This window comes from Lemur catta, chromosome 3, assembly GCF_020740605.2.
Source record: "Lemur catta isolate mLemCat1 chromosome 3, mLemCat1.pri, whole genome shotgun sequence".
NCBI classification, from domain to species: domain Eukaryota; kingdom Metazoa; phylum Chordata; class Mammalia; order Primates; family Lemuridae; genus Lemur; species Lemur catta.
This window is the reverse complement of record NC_059130.1, coordinates 31803001-31821227: the sequence shown is the minus strand read 5'-3', so window position 1 is coordinate 31821227 and position 18227 is coordinate 31803001. Positions and strand designations below refer to the sequence as shown.

Below are 18227 nucleotides of genomic sequence, written 5' to 3'. Positions count from 1 at the left end.
ATTTTTTTATTGTTATTTTTTGAGACAGAGTCTCGCTGTGTTGCCCGGGCTAGATTGAGTGCCGTGGGATCAGCCTAGCTCACAGCAACCTCAAACTCCTGGGTTTAAGCGATCCTACTGCCTCAGCCTCCCCAGTAGCTGGGACTACAGGCATGCGCCACCATGCCCGGCTAATTTTTTTTTTCTATATATATTTTTTGGTTAGCCAGAACATTTCTTTCTATTTTTAGTAGAGATGGGGTCTCGCTCTTGCTGAGGCTGGTCTCGAACTCCTGACCTCGAGCAATCCATCCGCCTCGGCCTCCCAGAGTGCTAATATTACAGGCGTGAGCCACCGCGCCCGGCCCTCATTGCCTTTCTTTAGGATGATGGCAATGAATTCCTTACTGATCTCTTTGCCTCTGGTTTCTCCTAGCTGAAATATATCATCCTCTCCACTGCTCACTTAATTATCCTAAATCCTTTCTGGAAGCCACTCTACTCTCTGCTCAGTTTTACTGTGTCCTGTCTCCTACTGACAAAAGAGTCATGTCTGGAGCAAGGTATTCACACTGCTGCCCACCCACAATAAAGAAGTCTTGTCTGAAGCTAACTTCGGAACATCCTTTGCAAGGCATTTCCAGTTCCTCTGGACAAGGCACCACACTCTAAAATAGGCCTGTATTGTCTTACTATTAAGCCTTTGGCTACTCTGTCCTCTTTCCTAAGAATGTCTTTTCTCCCCCAGTCAGTGCGTTCAAAACTCACCCGTCCTTAGGAATTACTTCAAGTACTGCCTTAGACAAGAAGCCTTTTCTGATACTTTCCCCAGAGTAAACTCTCCCTAAGCTAAAGACAACATCAGTTTCCTTAATACATTATTAATAGTAGCAGCGGACATTTATTGGAAGACCACTATGATCCAAGTATTGTGCTAAATCCTTTATATGTATATGCATGATCCTGTTTAGCCACCAATACAAAACTATGAAGTTACAGCCATTTTACAGATGACAACTTTGAAGCTGAAAAGGTTAAATAACTTAAACCCAGAGTTGTAAGTTGAAGAGCTTGCATTCAAACTCCTACCAGAAAGCTATGTGAATTCATTGCATTTTTGCTTATCCCTAAGAATGTCTGGTGCCATGTATGACACAATGTAGGTGGAAAGAGAAACAGGCAGGATAGGTAGTTCTGCAACAGATTCAAAAGGATTGTATCCAACTTGGGGAATGACCCAAGCGAGGAGGGTCGTTGACAACCAGGATCATGAGGCCACCACAGAGCATCAACAATTATCAAGGAATATAGAAAGTAAATATATTTTTTGAAATGGAATCTACCCAGTTTGGATAATCAATTAAAAAAAGGAGAGGGGAGGAGGGGATGGGTATATTCACACCTAATGGGTGTGGTGCACACTGGGGGATGGACACACTTGTAGCTCTGATTTGGGCAGGGCAAAGGCAATATATGTAACCTAAACATTTGTATCCCCACAATATTCTGAAATAAATAAATATATATATATAAACCAAGGAGGGCAAAGTAATAATGAGTCAGAGATAGCAAGTACTACAGTTTAAAAAATACCCTGTAGGAGAAAACCTACCTTTTCATTTAGCGAGGCATAACACTAACCTAGCATACTGATATTCACTGAATTTCAAATCTTGGAAGAGCATTACAGGTCAAATAGTCTAATTATGCAATAATTATAGAAATCTCTGCAGTACCCCTGATAGGGCTCCTGCCAGCCCGGCCTTGAACTTGAGCACTCCAAACTTCCCTCATTTTGCTCTGCTCAGTTAGAAAATTCTTAACGACCTTAGTTAAGAAAATTAACCCCTAAGGCAATCACAGCAACAACAAAAATAGATGAATGGGACCTGATTAAATTAAAAAGCTTCTGCACAGCCAAAGAAACAGTCACGAAAATAAACAGACAGCCTACAGAATGGGAAAAAATTTTCCCATACTACACATCAGATAAAAGACTGATAACAAGAATCCATTTAGAACTCAGGAAAATCAGCAAGAAAAAATCAAACAATCCTATCAAAAAATGGGCAAAGGACATGAATAGAAATTTTTCAAAAGAAGACATAAGAATGGCCAGAAAACGTATCAAAAAATGCTCAACATCCCTAATCATCAGGGAAATGCAAATCCAAACCACAATGAGATACCACTTGACTCCGGTGAGAATGGCTTTTATCAAAAAATCCCAAAACAACACATGTTGGCGTGGATGCGGAGAGACAGGAACACTCATACACTGCTGGTGGGAATGCAAACTAGTGCAACCTCTGTGGAAAGCATTATGGAGATACCTTAAACAGATTCAAGTAGACCTACCATTCGATCCAGCAATCCCATTATTGGGCATATACCCAGAAGAACAAAAGTCATTCTATGACAAAGACACCTGTATCCGAATGTTTATAGCAGCACAATTCACAATCGCAAAGATGTGTAAACAACCCAAGTGCCCATCAATCCACGAATGGATTAGTAAACTGTGGTATACGTATACCATGGAGTATTACTCAGCTAAAAGAAATAACGATGATACGACATCTCTTTGGTTCTCCTGGAGAGAGTTGGAACCCATTATATTAAGTGAAGTATCCAAAGAATGGAAAAACAAGCATCACATATACTCACCAGAAAACTGGTTTCCCTGATCATCACCTAAATGCACATTGGGGAAGGATACCAATTGGATATCAGACTGAGACGGGGTGGGGTGGGGGGAGGGGATGGATGTATGCCTACATGATGAGTGCGTTGCGCACCATCTGGGGAATGGTCATGCTTGAAGGTGCTGACTCAGGGAGGTGGGGGGGGAGGGGATGGAGGTATGACTACATGGTGAATGTCAGGTGCACTGTCTGGAGAATGGACATGCCTGAGGCTCTGACTCAGGGGGATGGGCGGGACACGGGCAATGTATATAGCCTGAGCTTTTGTACCCCCATGAAGAGCTGAAATAAAAAATAAAAAAAAGGAAAATTATTAATTCTTAATGGGTTTCGGTAGCTAGGGATGGCATCTATAAGGCTGAAAGTGAAAAGTTACGACTTCTTTGTGAGTTGTGCACAGTGAGCAGAGCAGAGCCTCTGCGTGCCCAAGCAGCCTGGAGGAAGGGTAGGAGGCAAGATCAGTTTCTTCCAGGGGCATGAGGTTGGGACAGCTTTGGCCTGAAGCCCTGAATATCTGATCCATTGGCCTGAGTTCCTGGTCTATGCCCAGCCTACACAGGAGAGAGACTGTCCTTGTGGGCTAGCCTTCATCCTTTACCCAGCCAGCTCCCTCAGAAAGCATTTCTCAGAGCTGTCTGCACAGCCCGGTTCCTTAAACTATATACAATGAGGTTCAGGAGAGGGGTCACCACAGTATAGGTGACAGCAATAAGCTGATCCCTCTCAAGAGAGTAGCTGGCTTTGGGCCTCAAGTACATGAAGGAGGCACAACAATAGTGAATAATGACCACTGTGAGATGTGAGGCACAGGTGGAGAAGGCCTTTTTCTGCCCCTCAGCAGAGGGGATCCTCAGGATTGCTGCCAGGATGTAGGTGTAGGAGATAGTGATGAAGAAGAAGGAAACCAAGAGGACCATCAGGCTGAGAATGAGGATCCCCAGATCACTCAGTCGTGTATCTCCACAAGCTAGGATCAGCACTGGGGGGTGTCACAGAAAAAGTGCTGGATCTCATGGGAGCTGCATAATGAGAGGCAGAAAATGACCAGTGTCATTCCAAGCCCAAAGAAGTATCCACTCAGGAAGGAGGTACCAATCAGCTGGGCACACAGGGTAGGATTCATGCGACTGGCATAGTGCAGTGGGGCACAGATGGCCACATATCTGTCAAAGCCCATGACAGCCAGAAGGAAGCAGTTGGTGCAGGCCCATGAGGCAGAGAAGAACATCTGGACAGCGCAGCCCACATAGGAGATAGTCTGGCCCCTCACAGCAAGGCCACAGAGCATCCTAGGGATGATGCCCAAAGTGTAGCAGGTCTCAGAGAAAGATAAGAAGGAAAGGAAGAGGTACATGGGAGTGTGCAGATGACTATCCAGCCTGATGACTACAATGACGAAGACATTGCTGGTCAGGGTGATGAGATACAGAGAGAGGAACACGACAAAAAGCAGGAGTTGCAGCCCCCCAAAACTGGAGAAGCCCAGGAAGACAAAACCCCTCCAGAAGGTTACATTGGTCTGCCCCATTCTGACCAATATCCCTGATAGATTTGTTTGTTCCTTTCACCTAGTGAGTAGATGCCTAGCTTCTTTCAAAGGCAGGATGAGATGGATTCTCTTTTCCTTGTGCCTGTTGTAACTTGAAAAGGAAGCTCTGATTTAGACTGCAGTCAAACTTCAGAATGGTATTTGTTACAATAGACACAGATGTATGGATCCATTTTCACATGCATGTACAATCCTCACACATTCATAGGCACTCATTTCCACACACACATATATATAACTACATCTAGGGAGTCACATACAAAGCACTCATACATAATTATATTCATTTTATACCTTTAAAACTATGCATTGTACATTTACCATTAATGACCATATCTACTTACATCACAAATACATATGCATTCAGACAGCACCCAAATCTGTAGATACTGACCAAGTACATACACTGCCACATAAGAATACACATGTGGACATAAACATATTGCCTGTTAGAACATGAGGTAGAGGTAGGGGGCTTCACAGACATTATTTCATAGATCAAACAACAAAGGCCAAGAGAAGTGAAGTGACTTTCTTGAAGTCACACATACCAGGCTTAAAGAACAAATATGGTGAGACCTAATCTAACATCATTTCCCTCCTACAATGATGACTCTCCTCAGGCACTGTGGGATACTCACTAACATGAATATAGAATAAGAAACAGTTTGTTCGGTAACAATCATCTGTGTCTATACAACCCCTCTTTGAAGTCATTTTACCGTTTCCAAGTTCCTTGAGCAAGGTGGGGCAAGATCCTTTTACATGTGAGTCTATACTGAGCACCGAAGGATGAATCAGTGCTCAGGGCAAGTTGTGTATCTGGTGTCTCTTAGCCCAAAGATCAGCCATCAGGCTCTGCTGCCTCCCAAGATCTGCTGGTAACCAAAGTATGGGAGAAATTAGGCAAGGGAGTATTCTCCACTCACCTGAAGAGGCTCCCAGTGAGAGCAAGTCCTGCCTTTTAATAGTCATGCACTAGACTGCTTCCCAGCAGGCTGTCCTACAGGAGAATGCCCTGAGGTCCACCTGAGAAAGAGTGTTGTCTCCAAATGATACCAAGAAGCCTTCCACAACTCTAGCCCTAAGTGGTGAATCATATCTATTTCTATCCAAACAAGTTTTCTCTCTAAGGATTCCCCAATCCCAATGGCACTGTTTCAGGAAGTATATCTAATTGTGCCTCCTGTCATTAGTTGGGAATATCCTTTTGGGGAAAGCAGAAAAGGGAATGTGAGGAAAGAGATGCTAGGATCATGATTCAAACAATAATTTGTATGTATATTATGTGCTCAATATTATATTAATGATTTTCACATGATAAATCTTTTAAAATTTGTAACAACCTGATGAGAGATTGCATTAATAATTACATTTTATAGAAGAGGAAACAGTCCAATAGAGTTGAAGCAACTAACATCATTATATGGATTTTATACAATATGTGAGGATTATTATTATCACTATTTTTCACATAAGAAAACTGAGGCATGGAAAAATTAAATAATTTACTCAAGGTAACAGGTGACACAGCAACAAATAGACTCAAGAAGCCTTTCTCTTAATTACCATACTTTCCCTGGTACGCGGCATTGGTTAGGAGGATTGAAAAGATAAGTAAGATGTGGAATCACACATAACATGGATATAAATGTTGGCTTTATAACTATTTTTCTTGCACTATTGTTTTAGTTGTTGGTCCAGGGATTACAGCATATATTTTAAAAATAATCTACTTAAATTTGAACATTGAATGACTTCCAGTTAAATAGAGAAAATTTGCAATGGCATAGATCCATTTATGTAAATCCACCAACACTTGTCATAATTTTTAAACAAGAATATGCTATTATAAGAAATTGAGAGAAAAATTATACGTGTGCATAATCTTTTATATTTAACCAATGTATATCATCGTAAGTGTTGTTCATTCTTTCTTGCATATCCAGTTGAAAATTAAATGAATGTCATTTTCCTGCAGCCTGAAGGATTTCCTTTAGTATTTCTTATAGGGCAGGTGTGCTAACAACATATTACCTACATTTGTATTTCTTTAAAAATGTCTTCATTTTTCTTTTATTTGTGAAATGTACTTTTTCTGAATATAAAATTACTGCTCATCATAATTTTTTTCTTTCACCTTTCAATATGTCACTTTCAATATCTCCAGCTTCCAAAGTTTCTGGTAAGAATGTTGCCATTGATTGTATCATTGTTCTACCTTATGTAATGGGTCATTTTTGTCTTGTTTCAATATTTCCTCTTTAATGTCAGAAATTTTACTATAAGGTACTCAGATATGCTTTATGTATTTCTCTTATTTGTGGTTTGTTGAACACCTTAAATTAGTCAGTTAATATTTTCCACCAAATTTGGGAAGTTTGTAGCTATTATTTCTTCAAATATCTTTCTTCCTTTTTTTTGTCTCCTTCTGAGATCCCAATTACACATGTATTGCACCTCTTAATACTGTCTCAAAAGTCTCAAATAATTTTTCATTTTATTTCTATTTTTCCTCCATATTTTTAGATCAGATAATTGCTATTGATTTAGTTCCAAATTCATTCTTTTTTTTTTTTTTACCATCTCCAATCTGCTGTTGAGCTCATTTCATGAATTTTTAAGCTCAGCTATTGTATTTTAAAATCTGGGTTTCTAATTTTTTAATAATTTCCATTTTTGTACCAATTTTATCTATCTGTTTTATCTTTATTACCATATTTCCCTTTCATTCTTTGAGCATATTTATGATACTTAATGTGAATACTGCATAATCTAAAATATGAGCTCACTTAAAATCAATTTCTGTAGCTATTTTTCCTCTGTATGGATTGCACTTTACTAAATTTTTGTATAATTAAACATTTTTGGTTGAAAACTGAACATTTTAGAAAAGACTTCGTAGTGATTCTGAAATCTATTTTGTTTTTTTTCCTGAGGTTTGTTTTTGTTTGTTTGTTTGTTTTATCTAGTAAGCAGTTAACTTCCCAAGACTAAAAATGCAAAATATTTCTTACCACCTGCTTGCAGCAGTTGATGTCTCTGCTCAAATTGTTTGGCTCCAAAATTCTGCTTCTTTTCTTCTGTCTTTCCTTTCAGTCTGGCTTTCTGGTTATCCCCACTATGCGTACATAGTTTAGCTGCCTGCATGTGTGATAGCTCTCAGCAAATATTTGTAGAATTTACTCTAAGATCTTGAGACTCTTTCTTTCTATATTTCCCTAAATCTGTGAGCGTTCTGTTTGTTGTCTGACAACTCAAGCCAGTAAGGTGTCCACTCGCAGCCCTCTAACAGTGTGGTACATTCAGTCAAAGGCATGTCAAACACACAAATATTACCAAGAGTCAATCAGTCTTTCAAGAGTGTATTCCTCTCTCCTTGTGTTGTTTTTCTCTTTCAGTGAGCTTCCTGTGATAACTCAAGAGCTCTGGGCAAAGATAACACTCAGATTTGGTATGTCAGCTCTTCTCTTGCTCTCTCATTTACAGAATTTCCCTTTTATACTTTCAATTTTGATTGTGCTTTAAACTCTATTATCTGCCATCCTGAGGGTTAGGTGGGGTATGCTGAGGACTGCTCTTAAGCAAGAAAGTTTCAGACTCACAATTCTAACCTGATATGATAAAATAGTAATTTTTTTTATTTACAGTTTTTTTTCTTTCTTTTTTTTTATTTCAGCTTATCATCATGGGGGTACAAAAGTTCAGGTTATATATATTACTCATGTCCCGCCCATCCCCCTGAGTCAGAACTTCAAGCGTGACAATTCCCCAGATGGTGCGCAATGCACTCATCATGTAGGTATACACCCATCCCCTCTCCCTACCCCCCACCTCAGTCCCATACCCAATTGGTGTTATTCCCAAATGTGCACTTAGGTGATGATCAGGGAAACCAGTTTGCTGGTGAGTCCATGTGGTGCTTGTTTTTCCATTCTTGGGATACTTCATTTAATAGAATGGGTTCCAACTCTATCCAGGAGAACAAAAGGGTTTCCATATCTCTGTTATTTCTTATAGTTGAGTAATACTCCATGGTATACATATACCACAGTTTACTAATCCATTCGTAGATTGATGGGCATTTGGGTTGTTTTCACATCTTTGCAATTGTGAATTGTGCTGCTATAAACATTCGGGTACAGGTGTCTTTTTCGTAGAATGACTTTTGTTCCTCTGGGTAGATGCCCAATAATGGGATTGCTGGATCGAATGGTAGGACTACTTGAATCTGTTTAAGGTATCTCCATAATGCTTTCCACCGGGGTTGCACTAGTTTGCAGTCCCACCAGCAGTTTATGAGTGTTCTTGTCTCTCCACATCCACGCCAACATGTGTTGTTTTGGGACTTTTTGATAAAGGCCATTCTCACTGGAGTTAAGTGATATCTCATTGTGGTTTGGATTTGCATTTCCCTGATGATTAGGGATGTTGAGGATTTTTTTATATGTTTGTTAGGCATTCTTGTATCTTCTTTTGAAAAATTTCTATTCATGTCATTTGCCCACTTTTTGATAGGGTTGTTTGATTGTTTTCTTACTGATTTTCCTGAGTTCTAAATAGATTCTTGTTATCAGTCTTTTATCTGATGTGTAGTAAGCGAAAATTTTTTCCCATTCTGTAGGCTGTCTGTTTATTCTCGTGACTGTTTCTTTGGCTGTGTAGAAGCTTTTTAATTTAATCAGGTCCCATTCATTTATTATTGCTGTTGCTGTGATTGCCTTAGGGGTCTTCTTCATAAATTCTTTGCCTAGGCCAATGTTTGTAAGAGTCTTTCCTACATTCTCTTCTAGAATTCTAATCATTTCACATCGAAGGTTGAAGTCTGTTATCCACCGTGATTTGATTTTTGTGAGAGGTGAAAGCTGTGGGTCCTGTTTCAGTCTTCTGCATGTGGCTATCCAGTTTTTCCAGCACCATTTATTGAATAAGGGTTCTTGTCCCCAGAGTATGTTTTTGTCTGCTTTGTCAAAGATTAGATCGCTATATGAGGATGGTTTTATATTTGGATTTTCTGTTCTGTTCCACTGATCTGTGTCCCTGCACTTGTGCCAATACCAAGCAATATTTTAATATGAAGTACTTTTCAAGTTTCTGGCTCCCTTTGTTTATTTTCCAATGACTTCAAATAGCTTTTTTTTAAATTATTTTTGTCCATGTTTCATAATTTTTATCTATGGGAGGAATCACGTGATTTCTTCACACTATTCTTAATTCCCCCTTTTCTATTTTATGCCCAACGTCCTCATCCACCCTGTTGCTGGTTAAACACCGTCTTCTCAACCCATTCCTCAATTCAGGAAGACCACTTGGTATTAGCTGGGCCAGAGTATATCAATCTGTAGTTGCAGAAATTAGTGCAAGTGGTGGGCAGATGAATAAAGCCAAGCTCATAAATGTTTCTTTTGGTTTTACGTAACTCATGGTGAAAAGAAAGATGTGTAAGTTCCATAGGAAAACATTTCTAGCTGAATGACAAAAACAAAAACTGTTTATTTTTGTGAAATGCATTAAAAATTGCTTAAGGCAAATTTATAGGTTTAAATTCTTGTATTAGGAAAACAAACAATATTAAAACTAAACCATGATCTGTGTTTAAAAATTAAAATGTGAGAGAAAAAGTCAGCCTAATCCAAAAGTGAGAAGAAAGAAAATAATAAGATATGAACAATAAACAATAAAATAAGTAAAAAAAAAAGAAACAAAATCAGCAATATTAAAGTGGAAGTCTTTGAAGTTCTTAAGGAAATTGATAAATCCTTAACAACATTGATCAAACACAAAGAGAAAGGAGTCACCAAAAAACAGATATAAAGTAAGGAATATTAATTCATATCCTACAGAAAATTGGAGTATAATAGGAACATATTGTGAACAAGTTAGGGTCAATAAGTTAGAAAACTTAGATAAAAAGAAAGAATTCACTTAAAAGCACAACCTACTGAAAGTGACAAAAATAAACAGAAAATCTGAGTAGCTCAAAATTTGTTCAAAAAAATAGATTTCAAAGTATAAAACTTTCCAGACAGAAAATTCCAGATTCAGATGGTTTTATTAATTAATGCTACCAAATACTTAAGAAAAAAGTATAAACAATTTTCCCAAATTCTTTCAGGAAATAAAATGTCAGTGAACAATTCATATATCATTTTATGAGTCCAGAATAATACTAAAACTGAAACCCAACAAACATGTTACAAAAAGATAAAATTATAGACCACTATAACTCGTTAACATAGTTTCAAAAATGTCCCTAACAAAATACCTAGAAAATCTTACTAAATCTACAAAAAGGGCTAATGGAACTATTATAATAAGTACATTTAGCAAGAACTCAGCTTATCATAGATAGTGAAAGGGCAGTCTTACTAACCAACAAGGAAAAATAAATTTTTAACAGGCAACCACTTAGAGTAGCATAAACCCTAAGGTTAGTAACATGAATTTCTCTCATACAGAGATGTTTACCTTACAATTAAAAGAAGCTAAGCTAACAAAAGGAACAGAAATCCTCATTAACATTTGCCAGAGTTGGTCAATTCACATTCCAAACAGAAAAGTAGTCCCCGGGAAAGAGGAGGAAAGGCTAGACTGCCTAATGGACCGTCACTGCCTATAAAAAGTCTTCTTGAGCTTGTTTAAACAGTCTTGAAGTGTTCCTCGGTGGAGAGCTGAAACATGAGCATCCCCCACTTCTCCAAGGAGAGACATCTGGCACTACCAAGAAGAAAGAAGAAACCAATTCCTGTTATCAACCTACTAGCTGAGAGACAGAAAACGACAAACTCAGCAGTTTCTCAGCTATCCTCTACTAATAAGGCTACAGTCATAACTGCCATCCCCATCCCTCCTCAGCCTGCCCTAATAAAGAGTCAGAGTCATTTGGCCATGGGTCCAGCGTCTCTCTTTATTTTCTGGTGCTGTGCCCTGCTTCTCTTTGGAGAAACAGTAAATAATCACTATCCTAATCATTGTCTATCCTAATCATTGTCCGAGAGTTCTTTCTACCCTTGCGTACAGATGGCGTTCACACTCTAACAGATAGATAGATGACAGATCAAATCAATTATTTTTCTTTATATTAGTAACAGAACAAAAAATGAAATATTAAAATGTCAATTTCAATAACACCAAAAACATTTAAAAAATGAATTAAATTTAATAAAATATAAGAAAGTATTCTACACTTAAAGCTACAAATAGGCAAAAATTAAAACCTAAATAAGTAGAGATACAGTGTAATATTAATGCATAAAAAGACTCAATATTGTAAATATATGAATTCCCCAAAGTTATCTATATATTCAATGCCTACTTAATCAAAATTCTAGGAAGATTTGCTGTAGAAATTGATAAGCTAACTCTAAACTTTTTATGAAAACACAAAGACCTAAGAAATCTTGAAAAAGAAACTCAGAGGATTTAAAATCCTGATTTCAAAATTAGTATAAAATAACAATAACGAAAATAGCATACTATTGGCAAAAAGGTAGGAAAATAGATAAAGGAAAATAGAGTTCAGAAATGGTCACATACATAAACAATCAATTCAAATTCAACAAAGATGCTTGTGCAATTAAAGAAAGAAAGGAACATCTTTTCAAAAGATGGTGCTGAAACAACTGCATTTTGATGTTAAGAAAAACCAAAACAAAAAAGTGAAAATAAAAACTTAATTCCCATCTTATTCTATTAAATAAATTATTAAAAATAGAGCATGGACCTAATTGTGAAAGCCAAAGTTTATAGTAACTAAAATAAAACATAGAATAATATTTTCTTTATCTCAGGATAGGGAAAGATTTTTAGTCAGAACATCAAAAGAGACAGAAAAATTAGTACATAAAATTATGAAAATTAAAAACTACTCATCAAGAAGTAGAATGACAAAGCAAAATAATACAACCACTTTATAAAACATACCAATTTAATTTAAGCTAAACATAGACCTATTAAGTTTATTTACACACAAAGACTTATAAGAATATGTTTTAGTGTTTAATTCATAATAATGAAATGCTAGAATATAATAATGAAATAATTATGAAATAATAATGAAAAGCTAGAATCAGCCCAAACGTTCATAAACTGGTGAATAAATAAATAAATTGTGGCATATTCATACAATGAAATAAAACCTATCAATAAAAAGGAATGAACATGGAAGAAATGGATAAATCTCTAAAGCATTATGTTGAGCAAAAGAAGAGAGAAACAACAGAGTACATATATAATATGATTCCATGTATTAGTTTATCAAACAAGAAAATTTTATGATAGTTATAGAAATCAGCTCAGTGGCTGTCTCAGGCAGATGAGTGAGGTAGGAAAGAAGTAAACCACAATTAAAACATGTCTGGCCTCCAGATTGGCACCATGAGCTGCCATGTGGAACCTTTCCACTAAACAAATGCAATGAAATATTGCATACGCGTATTATTTTAACATGATGGTTGGGAGCATGGAAATGGAATCAGATGGACATGGACCAAAATCCTGGCCATATCATTTCCTAGCTGTGTATCCAACGGCATGTTGCTTATTTCTCTGAAGCTCAGTTTTCACATCTCAACAATTTTAACAAATTGATTTATTTTTTTAAAAAGTCTGTTCTTGCATTCTAGTATTCCTTTTTTTTACTTCCAAGTCATATTATCTATTCAAAATGCAGTTAAGTAAAATAATTATTAAATAAGTAAGTACAATTATACATAAACAGGGATTTTAGTGTTTCCAATTTTCAATAGATTATTTTGCTCAAAAATTATTAGCTTTATTTCTAATATTATTACTATCATTTTTAGCTAAGAATTTTGGTGTAACATAGGCTAGCCTTGTACTTCATGTAGGCAGGATGTTTGAAGAACCCAAAGGCTCTTAGAGCATGGCTCTTTCACACAGGAAGCAGTATTTAAAATTAAAGTTCGACCCAAGTGCCCATCAATACAGGGTGGATTAATAAAATGTGGAATATGTATACCATGGAGTACTACTCAGCCATAAAAATCAGTGAACTAATACCTCTTGTATTAACCTGGATGGAACTGGAGACCATTCTTCTAAGTGAAGCATCACAAGAATAGAAAAACAAACACCACATGTACTCACCATTAAATTGCAACTAATCAATCAACATTTATGTGCACATATGGAAATAACATTCATCGGAAATCAAGCAGGAGGGAGTGGGAAGGAGAGGGTGGGTAAATTCATACCTAATGGGTAAAATGCAGACTATCTGGGGGATGGGCACACTTATAACTTTGACTCAGATGGTACAAAAGCAATTTATGTAACCAAAATGTTTTTACCCCCATTCTATTCTGAAATTAAATCAATAAATAAAATTAAAGTTCAAGAAAAAAAAGAACATAATGAAACTTTCTGGAGTGATATAAATGTTCTAGATCTTGAATCCAGATATGATTACCTATGCATACACATTTTTCAAATGTCATTGAACTCTACACTTGTGGTCAGTACATTCTGCTACACGTAAATAAGGCCTCAATTTTAAAATACACTACACTGATTTAATAATGTAAACTGCAGATAGTAAGGCTTGACAAAGACTTCTTGGAAAATGATTTTACATTGAAGAGAGAATGAAAACATATTTGGAGTTTGCAGAAAATATACATTGCAATATTACCTTGGTTTATAATACCTTTTAAAATAAAATATGATGTTCATTTTTGGGTGATCATAATTCTCTGTTTTTATAACTATCATAAACCTAACCCTTATTTTTATTTTTATGGTGAATATGTGTTTACATTAAATAAAATATTACATATAGTAGTTCCTAACATAAGACATATATTCTTTGAGACAAATAAATTGCATTATATTATATTCTCAATTGTGTCTCACCTGTGAGTTGATATTCTTTCTGATATTAAGAGTGAAATCAGATGACTGTCAGAGTTAGATCATTTGTATCTGATATTCAAACAATTAAATGATATTAAGCTGGAACAGTTTGCTAGTCTGGGAAATTAGATGTTTTTGATAAGTGCTCATGCTTTAACGGAATCTTGAAAGCATATTACTCATCAGCTGCCAAAAATGTTCATTTGTTTTCTAAACACTTGTTTCTAGCTGCCACAGTTTCTGAAGAGAAATCTATCACTCAGTTTTTTTTCATGATAGATCAAATGTTATTTTTTTCTTGATAATTTCAAGATTTTTTTTTTTTTGTCTTTAGTTTTCAGAAGTTTGACTCATGTGTCTTGATGTAGATTTCTTGGGGTTTATCCTGTTTGATATTCACTCAGTAATGAAATAGAAAGTCTTAGCAAAGAAATAGAAAATATAAAGAAAAACCAAATGAAAATTTTCTTGGTTCTTCGTATGATGAGTGATTTTCTACAGGAACCTGGGTATTTGAAGTATCATATTATTGTTATTGAATCACATGGGAGTTTCAGCATAGGTCCAGTCCAGTTGTTCCTTGAAACAGAACAACCAATTTCTGAGGCAAAAAGGATTGCCAACGAAGAAAAGAAATTTTAATACCAAAGAGGTCTTGAGGGGAAAACCATTCTCAAATCTGTCTTCCCAAATAAGGGAGAGTCCAGACTTTTCAAAGAGGATAAATAAACAAAGGGCTGCAGACATTTTGGCTGGTCTTGTTGAAATTAGCAAGGGAAATTATCAAGAGTCTAAGCCCATGGGGTAGGTTACTGAGAGTGAATCTTGGTCAGGAAGTCTGCCTAGGAACCTTTGGAATCTCACCTCCTTTGTGTTGCAGAAAATCCACCATTTCTGGGAAACTACTCAAAAGGTCAAATAGTTAAGGGAGAGGATTATAAAAACTATAGAGGTCATTGAAATTTGTTCATAGAATGGGTTACATTATGACACTAGATCTCATTTAAACTTTCTATTTTATCTGGCTTCTTCTAATACCACTCCAGTAGGGAAAAGTGGGAGTGCCAACTTTTTACTACCAGATTGCTATAATAGAAATCCAGGTTCCCCATACAGCTTCTGTTGACACCTTGCGTGGGAAAAAATCCTCTTTACTGCTAGGCTAGATGAAATTTCCAGCTCCTCACTATTTTTCTACGTACACCACTCTGGCCACCCTGGAAGGGTGCTTCCTTGCAGCTTCAACAGCCTCCACTGACACAGCTGAGGATCAATTATTCTCTAGGGGAAGTGGTGAAAGTCCTGACTGTCCACTAGGAGTCCTCTGGCACCTTCCTAGTGTGGGGAGAAGGGGGGGAATCATTCCTTCTAAGAGAGTGTAGAAATCCCAATTTCCCATGTGGTCTCCACAGACATCTCAGGGAGGGGGTCAAGAGGGGAACTCATTACCAGCCTGCACAGATCCTAGCTCTCTATTCAGTCTTTGATGACATCACCCCAGTGAGGACATTGAGGCACACTGTTACAGTCTTGTGAGTGTGAAAGTCTAGGTTCCCCACTTGGCCTTTTGTGGCATAAAGTTACAGCATTTTCTATGGTGTTTGGCTGTAATAGAGTGCTTATTCTTTAAAAGTTTTCTGTCTTAATAGGCTGCCTGGCTTCCCCCCTTCATCCTGGTCTCCTGGAGAGCAGACTTTTGTTAGGGCTTTTTTTTTAAATCTGTGTCCATTGGTGGCTTCATCAGCTCCAAGACTGGGATATATGAGGCAACGAGAAAACTAAGGGAACTCACCACTACATCTTTGAGTTGCAAAGTTCCTGGCACTGTCATTTTACTCCACCTTTCATAGATTTCTTACATATATATGATATGTATATAATGTTCTGGGTTTTTAGTTGTACTAAGTGGAAGAAATAGGGAAAAAATACTTTTAGTCCATCTTCCTGGAGGCGGAAGTCATACTGCTGTCAGGTTTTATCACAGAGAGTTTCCTAAATTGAATGAGTGAAGTCTGTACCTCGAACCATTCCAAAGTTAGGTGAATTGAGCTATAGATATATAGAGGGCTAAAGCACATTATAACCTAAAAATATTTTAACAACAAAAAAATATTGACCAAGGTGAATGAAACCAATAGTATTTTCATTTTCTCCAAACTTCTGAATATATTAAGTTAAGTGTTTATAATGGCTGAACAATCATACTGAACTATCATTTGATAATAACTGGAAAACTTGTTATGATGAACTTTCTCAGAAACTGAAAAAATTAAATGCTAATGATAGGCAATATTTTTTGCAAGTCAAATAGATGCCCTGTCATTTTTGAGAAAGTAAAAAAAGGAACTGATAAAATTATCCTCTAATTAATTATTAAAAATCACTTTTAGTGATATACCATTAAGCTATTAATGGTATAGGACTTGGAAGGAATTCAAAGAATTGAATTGCATTTCTATTAAAAAATAAATAAATAAAAGCTCCCTCAATGCCTTTTTTTGTATTTCTGTCAATAGAGTTTCCAGTATTTCTATCTATAAAAATAAAACATTATATAATAAAATTGATCCTGAATTGTTTTATTTTAGCAAGAATAAATATTAATCATGAGTTTATGAGGTAATTTTAAAGCACTATTTTCATCCAGTGGTAATTTTGTATTAAAATTTTACTTTTCACATTTAATAAAATTCTCTTTTATATAAAATGTAATAAAACATTTTTTGCAAGCAATCTGTAAATATTTTTGCTGCAGAGAAGTATAAGGTGATCAACCAAACACATAAGCATAAACATATATATAAAAGAAGTTCAAAGAGAAAACTAAGAGATATCTTTTTACCTTTTATTTTTTTTAATTTTAATGTTATTTTTTTTTTTGAGACAGAGTCTCACCCTGTTGTCCAGGCTAGAGTGCCATGGCGTCATCCTAGCTCACAGCAACCTCAAACTCCTGGGCACAAGAGGTCCTCCTGCCTCAGCCTCCCGAGTACCTGGGACTACAGGCATGCGCCACCATGTCCGGCTAATTTTTTTTATGTATATATTTTTAGTTGTCCAGCTAATTTCTTTCTATTTTTTTTTTTAGTAAAGATGGGGTCTCACTCTTGCTCAGGCTGGTCTCGAATTCCGGAGCTCAAATGATCCGCCTGCCTCAGCCTCCCAGAGTGCTAGGATTACAGGCGTGAGCCACTGCGCCTGGTTGAGATATCTTTTTAATGGAAGATATAAAATAGCAAATTACTATTGCATTTAAATTCCACTGAATACATTTTTTTAAATGAGCTAACAGAAGTATGCTAATACATCAATATGTATAATATGGGATATATATCTCCACATGTAAAAAAATATATGGCAGCTCCCAATACGAAAATCACTTGCCAAGCAGATCTGAAATAACTTGAGACATTGATTATTGTATTTTTTATTTCCATAATGTTCATTTTGCTTTTACAGTTCTTTGGCTGAAGTTTTTCATGTTTCAAGGAGACTTATAATTACTTACTGAATAAATTTTATGGTAGCTACTTTAAAATCATTGCCAGATACTTCTACTATCTTGTTCATTTGGTATTGGCATCAGTTGATTGTTTTTCCTCATTTAAGTTGAGATTTTCTCGGTTCTTGGAATCACAAGTGATTTTCAGCTGTATCTTGGACATTTTGAATCTTATGTTAGAAGACTCTTGATCCTGTTTAAATCTCTTATTTTAGTAAGAGGTCTCTTTGTTAGGTTTAGTGCGTTAGTTCTGGAAACCATTCCTGGCTTTGTTGACATAGCCTCCTGGGCAAAGGACCCTGTCATCTACCAGCACTGGGCCAAGAGATGAGTTGGACCTTCCTGGGTTTTTCTGGCAATGATCATCCTGCTGTTGCTGCCAGCTTGGGTAGGGCAGAGGATGCTTTGTCTCCTAGGCTCTGCCAGCAATGCTACTGTGAGCAGACAAGGCCTAAATGGCTGATGTGAGACAGGGATAGAGTTAGGATACCAGCTTTGCTGGTATTGCAGCTGCAGCCAGATTAGAATTCCTGCTGCCATTGATGATGGATCTGCCCATTAAACCCCCACTGGGCTTTCCTTTTCTTGTTCCTTTGGCCAGAAAGAACAGACTTTACTT

At 36.7% G+C, this 18227-nt stretch overlaps 1 protein-coding gene across 1 annotated transcript; it reads right to left on the bottom strand.

Moving 5' to 3' along the window:
• Nucleotides 1-3271: 3271 nt before the first annotated feature.
• LOC123634639 (olfactory receptor 10Z1-like) lies at nt 3272-4212 on the bottom strand. The gene is given in 2 exon segments (XM_045546376.1): nt 3272-3672; nt 3675-4212. Coding segments are annotated over 2 exon segments (939 nt in total).
• Between the last annotated feature and the right edge of the window lie 14015 nt (nt 4213-18227).